Raw genomic sequence first — 19766 nt, 5'->3', positions numbered from 1 at the left:
ACACCCATTCTAATCAACAATTTGTCAATCTCTACCTTAAAAATATCCACTGACTTGGCCTCCATAGCCCTCTCTGGCAATGTGTTCCACAGATTAACTAATTACTCTCTGACTAAAGAAGTTCTTCCTCACCTCCTTTCTAAAAGAGCACCCTTTAAATCTGAGGATATGACCTCTGGTCCTCGACTCTCCCACCAGTGGAAACATGCTTTCCAGCACATCCATTCTATCTGTGACTTTCATTATTCTGTAAGTTTCAACGAGGTCCCCCCTCAACCTTCTAAACTCCAGCGAGTAGAGGCTTGGACACTATTTCTCTGTCAATCGATGTCACTGAAAATGTGATCAGGTTGGTTATCTTGTTGTTGCTGTGGAAGCTTTCTGTGCCACATCTCCTACAGCAGGACAATGGCAAGGCTTTATGGGTTTTCAGGTACTTGGGATGACCCAAGGCCCTGAAGGAAGGTCAAGCTCTTTGGCCTGAAGCACCGCGCTGCTCATTCAGTGACCTTCCATTTGTACTGCGGGGTTTTAGCCTCGTTCTACCTGGAAGCGCGAACATTTCCCTCTTGCAGCTTATAGATTTCCTGTCCTCGTCTCTGCCAGACTTGGGAGGACAGCTGCTTGCTGACTGCAGCCCATGAACATGACACCTCTGTGGTCTGCTGAGGAGATAAGCCAGGGCGTCGGATTGCTCATGAAGGCTGCTGAAAGCCCAGCCCGGCAAGAGGGTCGCTGACCGAGGTGGCAGTGTGCGGACAACGTACGGCCGAGCGAGGTGACAATACGCACGCACGTACTTCACCCTGGCTTTCACTGGGGAGCCTCCAACCCTGTGCTGAAGGGTCACTAGGGTGGCCACTCATTGGGGCATCAAGAGGTAATCATTCCCTCAGCACCCCCTCTATTTCATTTCATTCCCCTCTTTCCTGAAACTGTTCAATTCACAGAGCCAATTAATAAAAAAACAAGTTACATTTGTCCTTGACCTGAATTGCCTCAGAGTTGAGACTTGGTATTTGTAATGAATCACTCTTTGTAGCCATCTCTGCCCATCTCTGTAACCACCTCCGAGATCTTTGCATTCCTCTGCTTCTGAAACCTCTGCTATTGTCCCATCACCACCCACAGCCAGTGCCTTCAGCTGCCAAGGTTCCAAGCTCTGAGGTTCCCTTCCTAATCCTCTATGCCTCACTTTCCTCCTTTGAATTGTGGCTTCAATCCAACCTCTGTCCAATGTCGAACTTTGGTTGAATAAAGCTCCTCAGAAGCAGCTTGGGGTTTTTCCATGAGGTTCGCAGTGCTGTATTAATGTGAGAGGTTGACCTGGTCAAGCAAAGCCCCCGAATCTCTGCAGGTCCTCCCAGGTGGGCTGCACCCCAGTGCTGTGTTGTCTGGGAAGGTTAAAGCTGGATATATTTTTAGATTTTGCAGATGTCATAACCCCATCCCCCACAATCACGTTCCTTCATAAATCTAAAAGTGCCCGGTCAGATACAGTGCTCTGTTACTGCTCACGGATTTTACTAATGGAACAGATGACTCATTCAAAGACCTTCTCAATCTCATCTGCTTTTAAGAAGGAAAGGTGATCCCCACAGTCTGCACTCACGAAAGCAACAATTTGCAATTATATAGCACTTTTACTACACGGAGGCCCAGTAAAGGGCCGTCCACACCTTCACTAGGAATAGAGGGGTTCAGAGAATGTTTTGGGATCTTGGCACCTAATGGCGAGGCCAACAATGGTGGATCGATCAAGTGTAGGACTGGAGGGGATGGGAGAAGGAAAGGTAGGAAGGGCGGAAACTGTGAAGGGGTCTGAAAACAAAGATGACACCATTAAGTTGCTACTTAACCAGGAGACAGTGGTAAGCTCCATTCCATCTCTCTCACTCTCCTTGTCATTGTCCTATCTGGGACACATGACAATAAACTCTCTTGACTTGACTTGAGGGAAGCATAGGGGATAGTTCTTATTTTAAACTGTACTTGATGAGTGGTATCTGCATGCTGGGTGGTTTCCCAGCTTATAGAACCTTATTGTAATAGATTTGTGCTCGCCATACAAGAGGAACCCGGCCCCTAATGAGCAAGTGTGTGGCGCCCACTGTCTATGTCGTTGGGGACCCAACAATCTGAGTTAATAGCCCGGTTGCTATTTCAGTCTGTTGTTCCCCAAAACTGGTGTCAACTGGGGGTAATTGACCTATGTGCAATTTCTAAGCTGAAGCATCTAACGTGCAACTTTAAATTTTGCCTTGACCTTATTCCAGCTAACAGTTGCCAGAAGATAGACACAAAATGCTGGAGTAACTCAACGGGTCAGGCAGCATCTCTGTAAGAAAGAATAGGTGACGTTTCGGGTCGGAATCCTTCTTCGGATTGAAAGTAGAGGTTGGTTGGGGGTGGGGTTGGGGATGGAGTTGAGGATGGGGGTTGGGGGGGGGGTGGGGGTGGGGTTGGGGGTGGGATTGCGGTTGGGGGGGGGGTGAGGGTGGGGGTGGGGGTTGAGGTTGAGGTTGGGGATGGGGGTGAGGGTGGGGTTGAGGATGGGGGTGGGGGTGGGATTGCGGTTGGGGGGGGTTGGGGTGAGGGTGGGGGTTGAGGATGGGGTTGAGGATGGGGGTGGGGGTGGGGTTGGGGGTGGGGTTGAGGATGGGGTTGAGGATGGGGGTGGGGGTGGGATTGCGGTTGGGGATGGGGGTGAGGGTGGGGGTGGGGGTTGAGGTTGAGGTTGGGGATGGGGGTGAGGGTGAGGGTGGGGTTGAGGGTGGGGGTGAGGGTGGGGGTGGGGGTGGGGTTGGGGGTGGGGGTTGAGGTTGGGGATGGGGGTGAGGGTGGGGTTGGGGGGGGGGGGAGGGGGGGTTGGGGGAAATAAACTGGAGATGAGAAAAGGCCAGAGCAAATCAGATGACCTCAGGAAGGGTAGAGTCCAGTTTCCAGATCTAGTTGGTCACATTACTGGAGGTTTTAACACACAATGTGTGCTTACAATTACTTTGCTCCTGAATTCCCATCATTAGTCACCCGATTTCTCCATCTTTGCAATATCTCACCCCTCCCCTGTTCAAGTGGAGGACAAACACACTTTAACTTTCTGAGCTGAAGATCGTTTATTCCATCTGCAATATTTCAAATGTTTAAAGAGAATCAAATTTAAACCTTATTTTTTTTTTTTTTTACTGTTCCTTTGGCTTCCCTCCCCTGCAACTTCAGAGATAGTCAGTTAACATTGGAGACTTGGCACACTCTCTGTGGGGTGGCTGGGAATGGGCTGGACTCTCAAGGTAACTGCATCAGCCCAGCCACAGAACAAATGATGGAAGGGTAGCTGCCACACTACTCACTTCACATTTTTAATGTAAAAAGTGTCTCAAGGGGAAGGTTTTAGTTTAGTTTAGAGATACAGCGCGGAAACAAGGAATACATAGTTAGCGCAGGAAAGTGGGGGTGAGATGGGCTTGAAGGGCTTCTGATTATTTTGCTGCGCTCTTTTGAGAGAAATAATTCATACAAATGTTCAAAGCAACGCTGAGCGAGACCAAAACTACAAATTTAAAATAATTTGATAAAATTATCAGAGGACATGTTGAAAATGCCAACTGGTGGAGTTGTGATGTGGAAAGCAGGTTCAGTAGTAAGTTTCACACGGGAATTGAATACATTCTTGGAAAGGAAACATATTGTTCTGGTCTGGGAAAAGAAAAGGAAGCTAGGTATTCTTGGAGAGCACTCTGAAAGAGATAGGATTGGAATTATGGCCTGAATAGCCTCCTCTTTATAAGGCACAATAACTGCAAGTATGTTACTGTATTTGCAAAATTATCCTAGTTTGGACCTTGGATACTGTCAAGTTCTACTTATGGAAACAGTTACTGGATACAGAAGCTTTAAACATGATCTATTTATATAATCACATCGAAATACATTACAGTATTATGACACCAACACTGAACCAGAGCATTGGATTCCTTTACGAACAGAGCCCTTCTTCATTCCCTGCGGCCAGCTATTTGTTCAAAGGCGCACTACATTGTCATAGAAATAATCAGTGGGGAGATACCCCAGACACTCACCAGCTTACAGTCCACAATGCCAGACACAAACTGTGCACTCTGGCACGAGAGGACAAATCCAGCCAGGTTCAGCAGGACGCAGACAACAGACAACAGGATGAACAGGTTGACCTATGGCAAAAGAAGACACCCATCAGCAGAGGCTCATATTTCCACGTAACAGTGGCCGTCACCAGCAATATCCAAAGTTGCTCACGGACGATGAGGGCAAAGCCCGAGTGGGATCGGGTCCCAAGTCACCTTGGCTCGGCGCTAACCTAAGACCAAGTCTATAAAGTTTTCACGCAACTCAATAGGGAAGTAATGTGCAGATGTTCTTAGGAGAGGACAGTCGTGCACAGAATGACAGATGTTTGTGAGAGGGCTCTTTTGGGGGCAGAACTGTACAGATGTTATGGGCAGTGGCGTACAGATGAATTGGAAAGGGTGGCAGTGCACAGATGTTTGGCACACTTTGTACAGATGTTCTGGAACGAGGGTAATTATGCGCAGATGTATTAGGTAAGGTAATGATGTACAGTGGGGCTAATATACAGATGTTTTTGGTGAGAGGGCAGCAGTACACAGATCATTTGATGGGTCGGGGCAGGCCACTACAATATTGCAAAACATATCCAAAGCCACTTGTGTGAACATGTCTTAATGTGACCATTAGTAGGGATATATTTAGCCGCACAAATAAAGACACAGATGCTACAGTATATCAACAGCCTTGGCCCCATAGCAGAAGTGTCCACGTCGCAGGGCTGGAAACTGGATGTATCCTGAGCTAATTCAGCTACCACCATCATCTATTGCGACAAATGATGACCCCCACTGATTGTCGCCGGAAGCTTGCATCCTTTTCAGGACGGACAATGTAGCATGGTCAACATTTGTAACAAGTTGGACGCGAAAAGAAGAAGAAGAATCAACAGCCTTGTTTATGATTTGATGCTGAACCCAAACAAATACAAAGCCATTGTGGCTTCCTTGTTTAAAACTCCTGGGATTGTGACAAGTAGCGCCTGATGGCACAATTTGCTTGGAATCGTTTTTAGACTTCACTATCCTGGTGACTGAACAATATGCGCCTACATCCAAACGATACATAATATATATTTCCAATAGCCAGAGGTTTGAAAATTCAATTAAACTTTAATTAAAGCAATACAAATGTGCAGTACAGATTCCTGATCATAGAATTCACACTGGGGATTAGGTGTAATTATTGACATCGTTATTAATATTCCAACTGCAATTTCCAAATAGACCTTGAGAAGTGTAAAATGCAAACAGAATGCTCGATAAGCACTTCATAAACGAGCACTTCATTTACCGGGCTATCATTTTCCCACTGTGTTCAATTAGCAGATGGAGTGGGAACACAGTGAATGCACAGAATCCTCTAATCCTAAATGCTAACCATTGCATTTGGGGTGGTACAGTCGTTGGTTAAATAGTGCTGTTGCCTCATCGCTCCAGCAACAGGTTCAGTCCTTATTACATGGAGTTTACACATTCTCTGTGTCCAAATGTCTTTTACATGTGCACTCCAATTTGTTCCCACTTCCCAAAAATAAACACTGGGTTGGTAAGTCGATTGCTCCTAGTGTGTGGGTGAGTGATAGAATTTGGAAAAATATGATAAGGGTTTAGCGAGAGTAAAATAGGAGTTGTGTAGGATTAATGTAAACGAGTGCTTGATGGTTGGCATGGACTCGATGGGCTGAAGAGTCTGTTTTTGTGCGGTATAACTCTGGAACTTCAGAGGCTGAGGAGAGACCCAATAAAATTATTATGAAATGAATAACATTATGGCGAGGCATAGAGGGAGTAGACAGTCCCCCAGAGTGGAATCGTTAAAGACTAGAGGCCATAGCGTTAAGGTAAGAGGGGCAAACGTTAAATGTGTGGGGTAATTTCTTTTTTTTCACACAGTTGGTGGAAACAGATACGATAGTGGCATTTTGATAGGTACATCAATATGCAGGGAATGGAGAGATATGCATCACCTGCAGACAGAGAACATTAGTTCAATTTGGCATTATGTCCGTCACGGACATTGTGGACTGAAGAGCCTGTTCGTGTACTCTACTGATTTGTGTTCTATTTCACAAGGACAGGGGTAAAAAAAAAATGTCCTCACAGACAACACTCAATTGGACTGAAGGACGTGCCCTGCACGCTCTTGCCCCCTCTCCTACACATCTCACATCCCATTCAACATCTCACATCCCATACCCCCGTACACGGACTTCCCTCTCTCTGCTCACCCGCCTCCCCACTTCACCCAGAAGCACACAACTATAGATGCATCACCAGAATCTAGTGCAGACTGGGTTAGATCAACTGGAGAGTTAGATGTGATAATGGCTGACTCCTTGAAAAATTGAGGTAAAGAGTATTACCAAATGATGCTTGACACCAAACTACAAAGAGCGAGGTTGCTTTAGGGTGGGCAACCAGAATGGGTTTTAGGAAGCATTTAAAAAATCCGTAAAGGGGCAAAGAGATTTGCGGAAGGAATTCCAGGGCTCAAGGCATGGGCTATTGAATGCATGGGGTCTCAACGGTGGAACAATTTGGGTGTTTTGGAGAGAGGGTTATTGGAGGAGCACATGGGGACTGCACAGTGGTGCAGCAGAAGAGCTGCTGCCTCACAGTGCCAGAGACCCAGGGGTTCGATACCAACCTCGGGTGCTGTCTGTGTGGAGCTGGAACGCTCTCCCTGTGACCGCATGGGTTTTCGCTCCATTTCCCTCCCACATTCCAAAGACATGCAGGTTTGTCGGTTAATTGGATGTGAAAGCGGGATAACATAGAACTAGTGTTTGGGTGATCAATGCTCGGTGTGGACTCAGTGAGCCTAAGGGCCGCTTACCACGCTGTATCTCTAAATTAAACCAAGAAACCTCAAAATGCTTTTCACTTATCTGCGGTTGAATATATATATATAGGCCCAGAAATTTAAGGTCATGCCCGATCAATTGAGTGTTAAAATCATATTTAAATAGCAGATAGACACAAAAAGCTGGAGAAACTCTGTGGGATGGGCAGCATCTCTGGAGAGGAAGAATGGGTGACGTTTTGGGTCAAGACCCTTCTTCAGACCCGAAACGTCACCCATTCCTTCTCTCCAGAGATGCTGCCTGTCCCGCTGAGTTACTCCAGCATTTTGTGTCTATCTTCGGTCTAATGGCAACATCTGCAGTTCCTTCCTACACATGTTTAAATGGCAGATTGCTCGTCGTATTCTGGGGACTCCAGCTAAATAGCTTCAGCAGGCCAACAAAAACAAAGCACACGTTTAAAGGTCAACACAAAGCAGTGTTTTTTCCCCTTTAACTCCTCAGAGAATAAAAGGCCCAGTGATTAACCATGGCAACACACGTTTCTGCTCCGGCTCAAGGAAGCGCCAGTCAATGTTCTTGGGTTATGATTGGTTTATCTCTCAGGCAAAGAAAGAATGGAACTTGCATTTAAACAGTCTCTCCAACCACCTCAGGCCTGCACTACCCTGGGGACCAAGTTACTGCAAGGCCACGATTTTTGTTTTTATCTTTTCAGACTTGGCACGGTACTGTTTAATGTTCTTCACTGCTTTGAAGTTTGTCAGGATCACAGAGAGAGAGAGAGACACAGCCCAGAAACAGGCCCTTCGGCCCATCATCTGCGCTGACCATCAATCACCCATCTACTCCAATCCTACACTAATCTCATTGTCTATTCATCCCACATTCTCACAAACTACACCCCTCCTTCCCCCCCCCCCCCCCCCCCCCCCGATTCTGCCACCCACCTACTTACACACATGGAACAATTTACAGTGGCCAATTGACCTTCCAACCCGCTCATCTTTGGCATAGGAGGGGAAGCACAGGGGAAATGTGCAAACTCCACACAGACAGTGCCCGAGGACAGGATTGAACCCGGCCCTCAGTTGCCATTCTACCAGCTGTGCCACTGTAGGCTGTTGTGAAATACAGTACGTATAGGATTGAGACAGATTTTCATAGAGCTGATTTTGATGAGGGCACTCCACTGTCTCACCCCAACATGAATCAAAATAGGAGCATCCTCAGCCATGTAATAAATTCAGGATTGATCTGACAGTAACTCCTACTCTGTTTTCACTACCTTTTGAGGAAGTGAGTTGGAAAGAACAATGACCCTCAATGGGAACAACTTTCAACTGCCTTAAACAGGTGACCCTTATTTTTAAAACTGTGATCCTCAGTTCCAGATTGTCCCAAAAGAAGAAACATTCACCCGATCAAGATTCCTGGGGAATCTTATGGTTTAATCAGGGCACCATTTACTCTTCTAAACTTCGGAGCATCTAAGCCTAGCTTGTTAAAACATTCCTCAGACAATCAGCCCATTCCAGATATCAGTTCAGTGAATCACTGAACTGCTTGCAAGATGTTGAAACCCTTCCTTAAATTGTGTACAGTGAGAATGGGTTGCGTAATGGCTTTGTTGCTGAGCGGTCCTTGTGGGAGTGTGAGCATATGTATCAGGGTTTTGCACTGGAGTTGAAAGTGAAGCTTTCACAAAAAAAGCTTTTCACCATACCCCAGCACAAGTGATTAGTACAGGTGTCAAGGTTTATGGGGAGAGGCAGGAGAATGGGGTTTGGAGGGAGAGATAGATCAGCCACGATTGAATGGCAGAGTAGACTTAATAATCATAATCATACTTTATTAGCCAAGTATGTTTTGCAACATACGAGGAATTTAATTTGCCATACAGTCATACCATTAAAAATCACCAAAACACACAAAATACATTTTAACATGAACATCCACCACAGTGACTCCTCCACATTCCTCACTGTGATAGAAGGTGAAAAAAAGTTCTATCTCTTCCCTTCCTTGTTCTCCCGCGGTCAGGTGGCCTCGAGCCTACCGTTGACGGGATGATCTTGACTCCCATAGCCGGCGGTCGGGCCCTCCCCATCGGGGCGATCAAGCTCTTGCATCAGGGGAATGTCAGCTCCCTGCGCTGGGCGATCTGACCCTGGGTCGGGGCTGATCGAACCCTCTGCAACTTGAGCTTCCCGACATCTGTCTCTACCCGTGACTGCGAGCTCCTTGATGGTGAAATCTGCAGGCCCCGGTTGGAGCGTGGATACCAGGCAAGGGATCGGCTCTGATGGAAAGTCCACGTCCTCGCGGTGGGGCTCAAAGTCAGTCCCGAGCAAGGCCTCCAGCTCCATGATATTAGGCTGCAGAGAATCGCATCTCCGGCAAGATTGAAGGTTGAAAAAAAGTTTCCACCGACCGCCTACCCCACCCCTCACATAAAACAAACCAGAGAACATTAACACAAACTTTTAATAACACACTAAAAATAACAAAAAATACGAAAAGACAGACAAACTGTTGGCGAGGCTGCCATCGTGTGGCGCCGCCCTGGTGGTATTTGATGGGCCGAATGGCCTAATTCTGCTCCTGTTACTTATGATATGACAATAAACTGAACTAAACTGATGTAATTCAATGCAAAAGGAGGCTCTTAAATCCAAACAGGAAGTCACTACCACAATGAGAGGAGACTTTTTTGTGGATATTTGGATTCAGTGGGGAAACATGGACAATTAAATTAGCGGGAAAGAAATAATCAGCAATTCGCAAAGATAACCCTTTCCAGCACAAAACCTGAAAAAGAAAAATGATTAATCCATGACGGACCAGAGATAGTTTCAAATCAAGTGAGGAGGATAATAATCTCACCACTAACAGCAGAAAGTCTGAAGATTGGGAGCATTTTAGATCACAGCAGGATGAGGAAATTGATAAAGAAAGACAAGATAGAAATGGGTGTAGGGTTTTGGGACGAGTCATTCCACGATGTCCCCAGATGGATATAATCTGAACCATGCTGTGGAATTAGCTCCTCAGACACTGAGACCATTGTGAGACAGGTTGGTTTTACCCTGTTGACAATGTGTTGTTGCAACTGTGAACCTGTTTCATATGAAAGGAAGGGGCGTTAGCTCAGAAGCCAATGCTAATTACTGTAGGTTAGTTTATTGTCACGTGTACTGAGGTACAGCAAAAGGCTTGTGTTACGTGCTAACTAGCTAGCGGAAAGATAATACATGATTACAATCGAGCCATTCGCAGTGTACAGATACATGATAAGGGAATAACGTTTAATGCAAGGTCCACATGTCCGTACTGACAAATCACCACCTATTGACACAAATCCTACATCAATCCCATGTTTTATTGTCTCTACCTTCCCATCAATCCCTTGTTTTCTTGTCTCTACCTTCCCATCAGATCTTCATCCATGTGGTTACAATGTGATAGCCTACAATATCCAACTTGTTACATTCCACGGATTACATTTCAGGGACTGAAGCCAGACTTGGGCCACTCAAGCCCATTTTTGGAATGTCCAAATTTTATCTCATTATATAATACTAAAAGTACTTTCCAAATAACGGGAAATATACACTGTTAATTTTAATAACCTTCTGTTGTTAGGCAAATTCCTTCAGGTTTTTCCATACATTGTGTCTAGTGATCACTACCAAAGTTGACATCATGCTATACACAGAGCACATTGCCTGCAAGTGCATCCCAATACTTAATTAAAAAACCTTCATCTGGAGGCTGCCCCTATGCAATAGCTTTTACATTTTAGGGCAAACTAAACTTTAGAGCAAACTAAATGTGGGAGTGTAAACAACGCCATGCTTGTAATCTGGGTGATCCATTTCATCCAGTCCTACTGTTAATCCTTTAGGCAGCAAGCAACGTTATACCAAACTATTGTTTCAGATGTCCAATTCCACCCAACGTGTGTTTAAAACTCTGTTACAAAACATTCAATTAATTTCCTTTTGTTTGCAATCTTTTATGATTTTAATCTGAGTTAATGGGATAAATATAGATGGTTGACACGTACATGGTGGGTTGAATGGCCTATTTCTGTGCTGGATGATTCTATAACTCTAAATAAAGAGCCCGAACAAAACATTAAAGAGCCTGACAAAATATGCCCTGTTTCTCAATACATCAGATGTCTCTGAATATTTTCCCTAGTATATTTGAAGCTTTGAAGGGCAGGAGCCATTTGAAGAGCTGGGGAGCTCACCATAGTGGCCCAGGTGACTTCCACCCCTCAACCACACCCTACAATAGTGACTGAAAGAGGCAAGATCCTATAGACCTGCAAAATCTGCAATATGAACAGTAGATAGTGGGATGCCCAATGTCAGAGCCTTTTGCAGATTAGCTTCTTATCTGCCTATGCATTAGTTATCTGTGTATAATTAATTAATTAGGCTGTAATTAATTACCGGGCCATTATCTGATTGTGGAAGCCTATGGATGTCAGGACACCATTTTCGATATTACAACACTCGGACTTTGAGGGCATCTCAATGGCAGAAACTGGAGCTTTGGAATAGCGCAACAGGTTCCGTATAAAAGCGCCTCGACCCGAAATGTCGCCTTTTCTCCATAGATGCTGCCTCACCTGCTGAGTTTCTCCAGCATTTTTTGTTTACTTCTGTATAAAAGCCAGATCATCTTTAAGTCCATGATCCAATCCTTTCACCGTACGGCCTCCAGCTTCTCTCAAATGCAATATCTGTCCTCAAAAGTACCAAAGCCCAAACGCCGTAATCCTCTCCATCTCTTAAAATGCACTTTAAACCTTTGACTCAATTTTCATTCATCTACCCTAACATTTCCTGAATTGGCTTGATGTAAAATTTGTATATGGTAAATCGCTACTGTTGAGCTATCTTGGGACATTTAGCTCCATTAAGATGGTAGAGATGTACATTGTGTTCTATCACAGTGTTGCCGTTTCATCATCAATGGTAGGCAACTGAAATTAGATTAAGGCAATGGTTCCTAACCTGAGTTTATAATCCCTTAGTTGACTAGCAAAGGGAGACATCAAACATAATAGGCGGCCCATGAGTCTTTAATAATAGAAGTAAGTTGGGACAGGAATCTTACAATAAGACACATATATACAAGATGCCCAGTGGTAAGACTGTTATCAGCCTCTGGGAGTTCCCAGCTCCTTGTAAGGAGCAGCTCGTGATGAGATTAGCCATTTGATTGGGGGGGGGGGGGGGGGGGGGGGGGGTAAAGAGGATTTATATTTTATGGGAGTGAACAAGGTACCTTACATTCCAGCTTTGTAAAACACCAGGTTCAATTCTGAAAACAGGTGATTACAGAGCACACAGGGTCACTGATGGTACTGAATGAAGTCGCGAGTTATTAGGCAGTCTCCACATAGGCCGATCATGTCACAGAAATAGAGCCATGAAAAAAACTAATTAATAAAGACTAAATTATTTCCAAAAGGGCAGCAATCCTTTCGATTTCTAATAGGTGCTTTAGGAAGGAACTGCAGATTCTGGTTTACACCAAAGATAGACACAAAATGCTGGAGTAACTCAGGTCAGGTAGCATCTCTGGAAAAAAGGATTAGGTGACATTTCGGGTCAAGGCCTTTCTACAGATTTTAATACTGTACTGTTTGTCGGAATTAGTTTTCAAAGTAATCGCACTGAAAAGTACCTCATGGCTTCCAGCAAACAGCATCTGCACAGAAAAGTAAACTGCTTTCCAAATTCCTGCAACTTAAACAACCAGCTCATAGATACACCTTCAAAATAACAAACCCTCATTGCTTCCTTATCCTTCCATTAGTTTGACAACCACATCTTCACACTGTGTTTTTGATTTTCTGTTTTTGGATTGAATTCTGTTTTTAATTTGTGTCTCTGTGATGTCTTTATTACTTGTTATATTCCGATTATATGTTATTCTGATTACTATGTAAGGTGTCCTTGAGATGTCTGAAAGGCGCCCATTAAATAAAATTTATTATTATTATTATTATGTGTGCACTGTACTTCTGACACAGAGTTTAGTACAACTCCACTGAAAGAAAGACATTGTGAGAAGCAGCAGATGTGGCGGAAGTGGTGGCGCTGCTTTGCAGCTGCGGCTCGCCTGCAGTCCGTTTGTCTTTTCTTTTTTTTGTTTTCTTTTGTCCCGTTCTTGCAGTTTATTCCGGTTTAATTAGTTGTGTATGTGTGGGGGGTGGGTGTGGTATGTTTTTTGACTTCCTTCGGGGGGGGGTGCGACCTTTCCTGCCGTATCCCCCGTCTCCATGTCCGTCTGCACTGAGGCCTATCGCGGAGCTGGCGGCCTCCAACTGCGACCGACCTCGGGGCTGCGGAGGCAAAGCCAGGACTTACCAACGCGAGGCTGGCCGACCTCGGGGCTGTGGTTGCGGGGTGACCCAACTTCCGACCCGACTTTGGAGCCTCGGAGGCTCGGCCGTGGGCCAGTGGACGACATTGTCGGGAGCTCACAGGTTGGTGACCTGTTTTTCCGGAGCTCCCGCAACAACAGCTGCGTCCGCTGGACTGGAGGGCGGCAGCTTCGACCGCCCCGGCCCGTTTACGGAGCATGGATTCAGCCGCGGGACTTGCTCACCATCACCCGGCGAGGTCACAACATCGGAGGCCTGGATCGCCTCAGCGCAGAGGGAGAGCAAGGAGGGAAGAGACTTGGGACTTTAAACTGTGTTGAGTGTTTGTTATTTATTCTATGTTATGACTGCAGGCTAAACCATTTTGTTGCACTGAAAAGTGCAATGACAATAAATTGAATCCAATCCAATCCAATCCATGATGGGAGGGCTGGTTGCTTGACATGATGCTATTTCAAGCATTCTACCTCCCTCAGCATGAAGTCATCCCAACTTCCTGAATATCAGAGTTGCCTAGGGTGGATATCAACACAAACATGGCAGCATAACAATTACGAGTGGATGTGGAGAAGATGGTTCCAGTAATGGGAGAGTCTAGGGCCAGAGGGTACAGCCTTAGAATAAAAGGACATACCTTTAGGATGAAAGTGAGAAGGGATTTCTTTAGCTAGAGGTTAGTGAATCTGTGGAATTCTTTGCCACAGATGGCAGTGGAGGCCAAGCCTTTGGGCATTTATAAAGTGGAGATTGATAGGTTCTTCATTAATAAGGGTGTCAAAGGTGAAAAGGCAGGAGGATGAGGTTGAGAGGGAGAAATAGATCATCATGCCGATGAAAATAAACGTAGAGGCAAGGAACTGTAGATTCTGGTTTACAAAAAAAGTCAAAGTGCTGGAGTAACTCAGCGGGTCAGACAGCATCCTTGGAGAACATGGATAAGTGATGTTTCAGGGCAGGACCTTTCTCCAGAGCGACATTTGAAGGGACTCGACCCAAAGCGTTACCTATCCATGTTCTTCAGAGATGCTGCTTGACACTGAGTTACTCCAGCACTTTGCTGTGTTATTTTCTGTGAAAATAAACCTCTGACACAGATCAGTGGAGTCAGCAGTAAAGTAGACTAGTAATCTAGAGGGGTGCAAAGACTGCAGATGCTGGGGTCTTCAGCAATAATCAAACCGCTGAAGGAACTCAGTGGGTCAGGCAGCATCCATGGAGGGAAACGCAAGATGGCATTTTGGTTTTGAAGAAGGGTCCCGACCCGAAACTTTTGTCTGTCTGTTTCCATCCATAGATGCTGGCTGACCCATTGGGTCCCTCCAGCAGTTTGTTTTTTGATCTGGTTCACTGAAGTTGTTTCAGGTATAAATCTTTACTCTGTCATATTTACTCTGTCTAACCCATGATGGACCTCAAATCTTTCGTGATGCCAATGTTTATCAACGACCCTCTCAGACTGTGACACTAGGAGTCTTTCTCACTGCCAATCCTGCTTCACTATTCACTGAGTGAACAGATATCGCACCCCCCTTCAATGGAAGAATCTACAATTTCAGCTGGAGACAAACTAAGTAGCATCCTCCAAGTTAGGCCAGAAACTCATTAAGATTGTTAGTCTACTGTACTGTTGGACTCTATTGATGTGTGAGAGTCTTACTTATGTAGTGATCTCATTATGCTGCTGGTTTTGTATGGATGCCAACTAGCCAGCAATGACCAGAATCTTTAAATGCAAAGCAAAAGTGTAAGCTGTTCCAGAATTAGAAATGTTCCTCCTAATTGTTATACAGAGTGCTTTCATTCTTCCTGAGATCAGGAGGAAGCAGCAAAAAAACCCTCTGTGAACATACAATACAAGTCCTCTTCAGATCAGGGCCCGCCTCTGTTCCTGTGAACCGCGCATAACTAGAACAGTTAGTGAGTCAGAAGTGCGGCCATGACCCAAGTTTGCACACGGTGGCCGATGCCTGCAGCAGCCGGCAAACTCAGCCCGCAGGTCTCCCAAACGCTTATTTGTATGTACAGTTGTACACAAGTTGGCCATTCATAACCTGGGAAGAACCTGTAAAAGCTCAAATGCTGAAATAACGCAGCAGGGTTGGCAGCATTTGTGAAAGAAACAGAAGGTTTTGATTGTACTGAAAGGTCATACTGTGAGGAAACAGGCCCTTTGGCAAACCGTCCACACCGACCAATGTACCATCCGCACTAGTCGCACCCTTCTTGCATTTGGCCCACATTCCTCTAAACCGATCCTATCCATGTACCTGTCAAAATTGTTCTCAAACGTTACAAACCTGCCTCAACTACCTCTTCCGGCAGCTTGTTCCATACACCCACCACCCTTTGTGTAAAAAAGTTACCCCTCAGGTTCCTATTAAATATATCCTCCCTCATCTTAAACCTATGTCCTCTGGTTCTTGATTCCCCTACTCTGGGCAAGAGATTATGTGCATTTACCCAATCTATTCCTCTCATGATTTTGTACACCTCTTATAAGATCACCCCTCATCCTCTTGCATTCCAGGAATAGAGTCCTAGCCTACTCAACCTCTCCCAATAGTTCAGGCCCTCGAGTCCTGGCAACATCCTCGTTAATCTTCCCTGCACCCTTTCCAGCTTGGCAACATCTTTCCTATAACACGGTGCCAAGATCTGAACACAATACTCTAAATGTGACCTCACAACAGCTTATATAACTGCAACATGACCTCCCAACTTCTATACTCAATACTCTGACTGATGAAAGGTCATGTTAAACATTTCTCCCTCCACAGCCACTGCCTGACCTGCCAAGTGTTCTAATATTTTGTGCTTTTATTTCAGATTTCCAGCATCTGCATGTTTTTTTTAAATTTTCAATCAATATATTGTGTTAAGAGGTAGACAAAAGTGCTGGAGAAACTCAGCGGGTGCAGCAGCATCATCTATGGAGCGAAGGAAATAGGCAACATCTTGGGCCGAAACCCTTCTTCAAATTCCTCACATATTTTAGACAGTCAAAAAGATCGCAAGAATTATTTTGATTTCCCCAACGTAACTCAGCCCATGTTCCTACTTCACGTTGCATCTGAAATGACTGAAGTTTTTCTGTGCTGCGTTTATGCAGCACCAATTGTGTTAAGATTGTGTTAAGATACAAGTTCAGTAATATGATAAAAAAAATGGGTGAAAGTCACACTGGGGTGGGACTTGAACCCATGACCTTCAAGGAGAAAGTGTGTTAACGACCAAATCTAGTAACACCAGCTGATACTAGATTTCAGAAAAAACATAAATGCCAATGGCATTCCCAGCCCTCCAGAATCATTCCACGACTTGAGGATTAAATACTTATCTTCTATGACCAACTAAAGACACTTCTTTTAAAATCTTGACTTTCTTTACATATTATTGTCGATGATTTTGACAGAAATTATAAATGGTCATTGACCAGGAGAAGACAGTGGGAGCAGGACAATTGTGAGAGGAAACCTCAGGGGAATTGGTCCAGCCAAAGCTGGCGATGCCTCCTGGAGGGGGCAGAGAGTGGAGGGTGCCTGTAGATTCATGCAGGTGCGATCACTGGAAGAGGTGAATGATTAGAGTGCAGGTCAGAAAAGAACGAACATTACAGAGCAGGGCAGTAGAGTAGAGATGCTGCCTTACAGCGTCAAAGACGCAGGTTCGGTGCTCTCTGTACGGAGTTTGTACGTTCTCCCTGTGACCTTGTGGGTTTTCCACAAGTGCTCCGATGTCCTCCCACATTCCTACAACGTAGAGGTTAATTGGCTTCTGTAAGAATTGTAAATTGTCCCAGGAGTGTAGGATAGTGCTAGGGGATTGTGTGGGATAGTGCTAGGGGATTGTGTGGGATAGTGCTAGGGGATTGTGTAGGATAGTGCTAGGGGATAGTGTGGGATTGTGCTAGGAGATTGTGTAGGATAGCACAGGGATCGCTTGCGGCCCGGACTTGGTGGATCGAAGGTCCTGTTTCCGCGCTGTATCTCTAAACTAAACTACTTGTGGGAAACTACATCCTGCCACTCCTCTGCCCTCAGTGCCTTCACCCCAATTTAGCAAGTTGTATTGCATAATCTATATCTGGCTTTTACTAAAATTATCCTTCTTCACATTTCTCACATATTTTAGACAGTGTCAAAAAGATCGCAACAATTAATTTGTTCCCCCATCATAACTCAGCCTATGGTTCCTACTTCACGTTGCATCTGAAATGACTGAAGTTTTTCTGTGCTGCGTTTATGCAGCTACCACTAACAGAATGGAAACACATCCATGGACACTTCATAGTCTAGGTTGAAATGTGTGCCATGCACTGTTTGATGCAGCAATTCAAAAGGAAAATACTGCAGATGCTGGAAATCTGAAATACAAACAGAAAATACGGGTCAGGTAACATCTTGGGGCTGATACTGAAACGTTAGCCCTGGTTCCCTCTTTTCTATTATTGTTTTGGAAAATAAAACACCAATATTTTCCACAATTAAAATACTTTGGGGGTTGGGATGCCTGGAGGCTGTGAAGAGACACCAGAGAAATACAAGCCTTGGGAATATGTATCTGCATATCAGAGCAACATTTTTGCAAGGAACAAAGTCACTCTCTCAAATCCAAATCTACCCATTGCTCACGCAGCCCATATTGTCACACTGCAGCAGACTATTTCAGCTCTTCTACACTGTACAATCACTGCTGTATGAGCCCAGGGTATTTAATGGAAGCAGAGTTTAATTGCCTTTGGATACGCATAAAGAGAGACACTTAAGGCTATTTTCGTTAATGGGGGAAGCGAAGAGACTTGTAAAATCATCTCTCATTTGATGCACTGAAAATTCATCAATAATTCCCTCCAGTATTTATACATCATCGCAAGGTTGTACTGTGTGAAGCTGTGTAGTATTTAACATAATGGAATCACATCTCGCAACACTAAGTTGAACAGATTGGAAGATTTGGGGCAGCAAATCAGAAGGAAGGCACTATAGATGCTGGAAATCTGAAATGCAGACAGAAATACACATCAGGTAATATCTGTGGGCAGATGATGAAGCATTAACTCTGTTTCTCTCTCCATTGATGCTGCCTGACCTGCTGGGTGTTTTGGCATTTGCTGATATTATGGCAGGCGACCATCAGTTTGGCCAATGTTAAATTATCAGGAATTTTCTGAAGGCAGAGAGGGAAGAGGATTAGGAAGGGAATTCAAGAACTTGGAATGCAGGCAGCTGAAAAGAAGCAACAATAAAATATAGCAACGGCTTTCGAAGTCGGACAAAATGTATTAACAAAATTACATGCGGATTACGTTCCTCGTGAAAATGATTTAAAAGATAAAAATCAAGATTTTGCTACTCTGTTGGATGAATTAGACCTTTGGCAAAGTTATATCTGCCTTTAAGCACTTTGACCAAAGACCCGCATCACAAACCCGCGTCACAAAGCCGGCGTGCTTTGTAACTTTGTCAGCGCCGTAGGTGGCTGCTATTTGTATACATTATACGCAAGCAAAGAATCTCACTGTGCTTAGTCACATGTGACAATAAAGTATTCCTTCCCATTCCTATTCCTAATTACTGGCCCAACCAGTTTCATGCAGAACAGGAGCCGATATGCAAGATGCTTGGAGTCGAGATTAACTAAGAGTTCACACAAGTACTTTGATGGAAAAATGGAAATGTTGTCGATGGCTGTGTGCTTAATGTTCTGAGATTCAAAAAACACTTTCATTAAGTGACAGATGAGGACAACATTGAAATCTCTGGGCCTAAAGAAACAGTAGCTTTCTGAAGTGAAATTGGGGAAGCCAATAGAGAATGGCAGTGAAACATTATTAATTGGATCGGAATGTTTGTACCTGGGGCAAGAGGTGGACAATATTTTCAACACAATGATTTGTGATCAGTAATGAGCAGTGGAAGTAGGTTCAATAGTAATTTTCAAAAGGCAATTGGATAAATATTTCAAAGAAGAATTTTAGAAGACCTACTATCATCCAATACAATCACCCTACTCTTTGAAATCTCTTTTTCACCTGCAAACCTAGCACTATTTCTGATTGTTCTCTATGTATTGTACTCAAGTTTGGCTTGATTGTATTAATGTATCGTATAATCTGTTTTGGTTGGATAGCATGCAAAAAGCTTTTCACTGTACCTCAGTACAAATGACAATAATAAGCCTAAACCGGATGTAGGCTCTTCCAAAGACCTGGCAATATTACAATGAGCTGAAGGGCATCCCCTGTGCTTCTATTATAAGCATTCTGCTCGATCACTATGTGGCTTAATGGGAGAGACAAACAAAATCATAGCTTGCCTACCAAAAGCAGCATTGGCCTTTTCCATGTGGTTAATCCCAAGATGCCAGAAAGAATTACCTGCAAATAAGAAAGAAATTGCAAGTCAGGAAGATTGTACTCATAGCTGGAGTAACTCAGCAGGAAGGGCA

The 19766-nt window shown here is 44.5% G+C and overlaps 1 protein-coding gene across 4 annotated transcripts in view; it reads right to left on the bottom strand.

Annotated features, from left to right (window-relative positions):
* The window catches only part of fam189a2 (family with sequence similarity 189 member A2), a 78390-nt gene that overhangs the window by 42426 nt on the left and 16198 nt on the right, over positions 1 to 19766 (bottom strand). For 2 of the 4 annotated variants that reach the window (XM_033018106.1, XM_033018105.1), the window contains exons 2-3: positions 19639 to 19695; positions 4080 to 4190 (exon numbers count right to left, since the gene is read on the bottom strand). In XM_033018106.1, coding sequence (XP_032873997.1) covers positions 4080 to 4190; positions 19639 to 19695 — 168 coding nt within the window. The remainder of the gene's footprint in view (positions 1 to 4079; positions 4191 to 19638; positions 19696 to 19766) is intronic. The other 2 variants (XM_033018108.1, XM_033018107.1) reach the window with 2 other exon arrangements.

The sequence above is a fragment of the Amblyraja radiata genome, chromosome 3 (genome assembly GCF_010909765.2).
Source record: "Amblyraja radiata isolate CabotCenter1 chromosome 3, sAmbRad1.1.pri, whole genome shotgun sequence".
In the NCBI taxonomy this organism is placed as follows: domain Eukaryota; kingdom Metazoa; phylum Chordata; class Chondrichthyes; order Rajiformes; family Rajidae; genus Amblyraja; species Amblyraja radiata.
Note: the sequence above shows the minus strand (reverse complement) of the source record. Positions and strands in the feature narration are given on the sequence as shown.